At 36.6% G+C, this 5,709-nt stretch overlaps 1 protein-coding gene across 1 annotated transcript in view; it reads left to right on the top strand.

Annotated features, from left to right (window-relative positions):
* The window catches only part of LOC112161994, a 28,812-nt gene that overhangs the window by 9,661 nt on the left and 13,442 nt on the right, over nt 1–5,709 (top strand). Inside the window, exons 2-4 of the mRNA XM_024297596.2 lie at nt 1,340–2,358; nt 2,441–2,452; nt 4,699–4,868. Coding sequence (XP_024153364.1) covers nt 1,716–2,358; nt 2,441–2,452; nt 4,699–4,868 — 825 coding nt within the window. The 5' untranslated portion in view covers nt 1,340–1,715. The remainder of the gene's footprint in view (nt 1–1,339; nt 2,359–2,440; nt 2,453–4,698; nt 4,869–5,709) is intronic.

Here is a 5,709-nt window from a genome sequence, read left to right as displayed (position 1 = left end):
TTCATTTTTGTTGCGTAATTCATCAATTAAACAAAAATTATACATTTTAAGATCAAACTTTATTTATTTATTTTTGATTTACAATATTTTAATGTTGTTAACTGATAGACTTTCATCTCTGTGACAATGATACAGTTAATTTATGCTAAGCAGTGAAGCGGTAATTCACTATTTCAATTCTTTATCTGATGTTACATCCATTTATTTTGACATGGTTTGTTGATCTTCACTCACTCTCTAGTCAGCTGTGCTGCCGGCGGGACAGCTGTCATTAAAATGTGATTATGATTATAAGAAACAAATAGAGCATTGTTTACATTTTTATTAATATGAATATTTTATACATTGGAAAATATGGATAAGGTTTCTATCTCAAATTGCGTTTTGAAGAGATTATTTGCACAAAAAATATGATTTAGTAAATTATGTATTATTATTATTGTATTATGTTTATATATAATATAATTTAAAAAACACAATGGTTAACAGAGGAGTCTGACATTTATTAAGTGTTTCCTCAGGGATTATTGTTTACACTTTACTATAAGCTTCTAATAATCATTTAATAAATATCAAATATAGTTTAAGTAATGGTTAGGTAATTTATATACAGCATTTATGAAAGGTTAAAAATATTACTTTTTGCTTCATAACTTCAAACAAAAGTTAAATATGATTTTAGACATAATTAAGGCTTTATATATATTCAATAACATGTTATTGGTGCATAAAGAATGCTAAACAATAGCAATATAATGCTTTATAATATATTAAGTAAGATTAAATAATTAGAATAATTAAGTATAATTCATGCATTAATAATACTATTAATGCAGAGTAATGCATTAATATGGTTATTAACCCTATTTAATAGGTAAATAATGCTTAACTAAAAATAATAAAGGGACCCTCAATGTAAAATTTTACCAAAAGTTCTCTTTATCTTTTTATTTTGTTTTTCTAAGTCATAGTTCTGTTAATTTATAAATAAGTAACTTAAAAATGTCAAACTATACTTTAAATTCAGAAATTTAAACTCAAAAAAGTAGTGCTGAATTTATGTCTTCAAATTTAACCAGTAAACCCATTTTTTTAACAAAATTAGGAGACAGAAACAAAGCAGTTATTTTTAGAATGAAGACATGTTTTTATCTTTCTAAATGCCACGTCTAATTTGTTCCCACATTGTCATAGCAACACCATCAAAATAAGGTGAGCAGAGGTAAAGGTACCTACAAATAATAGTTTTTCCTTTTTGGAGTGTCTTCATATCATCCAACTTTTAACAGTCTTTTCATTTGCAGAATTCTTTGTGATTTCTCCTTTTCCCAACCCTTAGATAAGGACCTCCACGCCTCGCCGCACAGGGATGTCCTAACATGGGATGTTTGGTGGGGGCGGAAGTTGAAGGAGACGGTCCTTCATCTCGCAATAACACCGTCCACCTACACTCAGGCTGAGGATAATCATCCTGCGCCGGGGTTTCCAAACGCTGTCCAAGATGTTCTAGCAAAATAATCTACAGACAGTATTCTCCTCCTTCTCAAAGAAACTCCTGCCATCAATCTCACACAAATCTTTCTATCGGTCCAGTGAGACACAGTCTGCAAAGATATTAAATCCCCCTGGAAGAACGAAAGCCCTTGGGACAACAGCCACATCCATACTGGCAACGAGAGACATTCTGAAATGTGTGTACGCATCCTGCCATCTTTATGTCAAACCAATTCAGGCTGGCCCACTCACCAAATGATGACTTGGCAGGAAAAGAGCAAGAAAACAGAGAAGTACAACTTGTACAAGTGAGCTACAGAGAAAAAAGCCCGGCTTTTGTGACAAGCGTCTCCTTAATGAAGTTGTTTCCCTCAAAGACCTCCTACAGGTCTTGCATTCATCATGAGGTACCTCTGAGGTCCGTCAGCTCCGTAATGTTCTGGGACAAGTCGCTTTGCATTTCCCTCACAGAGTTAGAGCGAAGAGTTTGGCCTCCCCTGCAACGGTCCGCTCTTTCCATTCGCTTCGGAGTCTCGCCTCGCCTCAGATCCACCGCGCTAAAGAAACCAGTCAGAGCAAACAATGCTCCTAGAAGTGGAAAAAACTGCAGCCCGGGTCACTACAGAGGCTCTTTATCAGCAGCCGGTGACCACAAGGAGGAAAGAGCGTTCACTTATGGTGTTAAGATTAAAGCTGATGACTCAGGCACGCAGAGCCAAAGCTTTTCCTCTGGATTATTGTCATTCCAAGGACCAAACACTTCATGCTCAAAGGCTAGAAGGCAGAAGAGGAATGCAGATGAGACAGACTTCACTCCGCTGCGCAATTTCAGGCCCAAGCAGCACTCTTTCAATGCTGGAGCAGGTATGAATTTCATCACCATCCCATTCAAGTAGCCGTGGCAATTGATCTGAATATTCATTCCTGTCACTCGCTGCTTATTCAGGAGAGGTTGAAGGTAAGATCACACAAGGAAATGCATTGCACTCATCTTTATCATCCTCTTTGGGGATTTTACTGCGTATTTTCACTTTTAGTGAACAGATGAGAAATGTGGACACAATAAAAAGGGGCTTAAAGTTGTTTTTTTTATTTACTTTAATTTTCACATTTTACCTAAAAAATGTTTTTTTTAAAACTAACATTTCAAAAATCAACACATACAAATAAGCAGAAAGTAGTTCTGTGATACAAATACAATAAGCAAAAAAAAAAAAAGGTCTTAAACCTAAACTGGTCAGTTTACAATATTATATCGACACAGCATTCAATCATAATTAGTTTTTCAGATCGTGTGAATTCCAGAAATTATAATATAAAGTAAGATATAGAGATAATCAAAACAAGTCTATGACGTCATCAATAGAAAATGCTTTACTTCCAATGAAATTAAATAAATTCAGTCGCCATTTTCCACAGAATGGATTTCGTCATTTTGGGACCAGATGACGTTCGTAAGCGGTGATTGGTCTGAGTCATAATTTCTGTGGTGACCACGCCCACTAATCAGGAGAAAGCGGGCTCAGAGAGAATCTGTCAAACACCTCAAACGTTTGAGGTGAGGCCAGTGGGAACCACATGCTCTTATTGAGGCATCTGATTGGCCAGTTTATAACTTAAATTGGCAATACAGAAAAAATATCATGAAAAAATAAGTTTAGCAAGATGTTAAAAAGAGACTCCAGGGAAAAAATGGTTGATCTGAAAAGCAGAATGACGCAGTTGTTTATTTTTGTATGGAAGTCTATGGGATTTCTGGGACCGGCGGGAACTTCCTCTTTGGGGATAATCAGTCCAGTTCTCTCTATACACTGTCTATGGTTCCAACATGACAGTATCCATATCGCAAAAAACGGAATTGAATTAATTTCATTTGAGCTCACTTGTCCAGTTCTCATATACTGTCAATGATTTAGGAGCATTTTTCTTTCCACAATTCTCACTTCTTTAAACGTAAAAGTAATAAACAGACAGAGTTGTATTTACAAATGTAATGATTAAATGGAATTAATGGACATCCTTACTTGTTTTATTAAAGATTAATTAATAATGAACCTGTTTTTTTAACTGATTGTACAAAAAGATATTTTTAAGATGAAAGTGACTATTTGCATGTAATTTTCAACATACGTCCAGTGCTGAACTTTTTCATTGGGATTACAGTTAGGGTTCCTGAGCGCGGCTGTGTCTGCAGCTCACCGCTTCCCTTAGGGGATGGATCAACATATTTCACACACCTAGGAGCTAATGAGACTTTAAGTTTATTATTAAATACAATAAATTCAGCCTTGGAAAGCCATTTTTAAATGCGTGCAACTAACATAACATGAGTTTTTAAAAAAATTTCTTCAATATTTTTGCATAAGAAAGAAAAAAAACTTGTTCCTAAACTGACAAATTTCTTCCTTTTTAATTTTGTTAACTTCTTTTTAATCTTTGTTCTTTTTTTTCTATTTTTATGTTGATCCAAACCAATAGTTTTTCACTGTTTCAGTTTCAAGGACCAAAAAAAAAAAAAAAATCCAGTCAGTGTTCGATTATATAAACTTAGCTTCCAGTACTGCACATGCCTGCAGTGATGGAATGGGAGATTCCCGGACAAATAGCTTTAGAGCATCAATTTTACATTTTCTGTCCTTAAAAAAAAACAAACAGCTGCTGCACCACAAACTGTCCAGGCTGTGAGATGAGTCCCATCTCCGAGTTGTTTTTCTAGCTTCTGTCATTTGTTTGAGAGTTTATTCTGACAGCCACTGGGCAAAATTGACTTTGTAGCAGCAGCTTGACCGGTAATATTACAGAGCGATGATGCTTTCATGATGATGGCGAGGTTTTCAGTGACTGCTGTAGAAGTGGAGTCGAGTTACGAGAACAGAATGGATGCGCCGCCATCTTCTACATTATTCATCAGCGACACTCATGTTCCCTTCAGGTTTTTTTATCCTCACTGTGTGTGTTTGTGCACGTGTGCACGAGTCTGACGTAAGTTCAGGTTCAGGTCTTTTCATTTCCGTCCTTCTCAGGAGGATAAAAGCTCAAATCAAACAGAAGACTATTGTACATATAACCAAAAAAAAAAAAAAAAATGAATGCAGCTGTGAGAACAATTATTTTGTGACTGAAAGTACGATCCTGAAAATCACCTTGTTCTTTGCTCTGCACTTTGATTCTCAAACTTCTCTTGTCTCACTGTCTCTCAACCAGAGTCACAAACACGGAGTAAGGACGCGAGAAGTAACAAGACAGATGGAGAAGAAGGAGACGGCGGCTCCACAAAGCCTCAAACGGCTTCCTCTCTGGATGTAGCTTGTCATTGCCTTCCCCAGCTGAAAAATGACTCTGTGGAAGCTATTCCCGAGACTCTCAGCCTCAAAGTATGAGCCACATCGTTTTCGTAAACACAGAAAAAAAGTTCTGACCAAAAGTTAGGAATTAGGCTAATGAAGTCGTTGACCGCTCTATTTAGCTTCTCAGGAAATGTTCCTTTTGTGGATATAAAAAAGAAAAAGTTGAATTATTTAGAGAAAAGTTTATCCAAATCCAATTCAGTTGTCAGTTCCAAGTGTTGGATGTGCTGGAAAGGGAGTTCACAGCTGGTGGGAAGGACTTCCCGCAGCACTCCGTTCTACATCTCCAGTAATCTCCAGCTCAACACGCTTCCCACTGAGCAGCATGAGTCCACAATAGTTCTGTGTTTGGACCAAGTCCGCCTCTCAACCACCATATCTCGGCTGTTGAAAGAATAATGCGGCGTAAAAGCGTGCCGCCCTAATGAGCCGGTTGAGTTTTTTCAAGCATACTTTCATCACTATCCCCCAGCTCCAATCCAAAAACACGACACCTGCTATGGCAGAGCGAGGTGTGATAAAGTTTCTATGCCGATCGGTTAGCAAAACAGCAAGAAAGCTGTATTTTGAATTGATAATTCGATAAAAACAGAAGTTTTTTGATAGAAAGATTGAACAAACAGACTGAGAATGTGCCAGTTCCATTAGTAAAAGTTGTAAATCAGTAAGTGATTCACTCCGTCTTAACCCAAAGATAAAGAATCTTTTACCACCAGTTTAGACAGAAACCTTCTGTTTATTCCTCTCGGTCTATACGGGTCAAAAATTACCCACAAAAAAGCAGCTTAGTTAAATTTAAAATCTATTCTACACAATGGATCACCAGTTAACATTATTACACTTCCCAACACAAACCAACAGTTGTGTC

The sequence above is a fragment of the Oryzias melastigma genome, linkage group LG15, assembly GCF_002922805.2.
Source record: "Oryzias melastigma strain HK-1 linkage group LG15, ASM292280v2, whole genome shotgun sequence".
NCBI classification, from domain to species: Eukaryota; Metazoa; Chordata; class Actinopteri; order Beloniformes; family Adrianichthyidae; genus Oryzias; species Oryzias melastigma.
The sequence above is the reverse complement of the archived record's forward strand: the minus strand, read 5'-3'. Positions and strand labels throughout refer to the sequence as shown.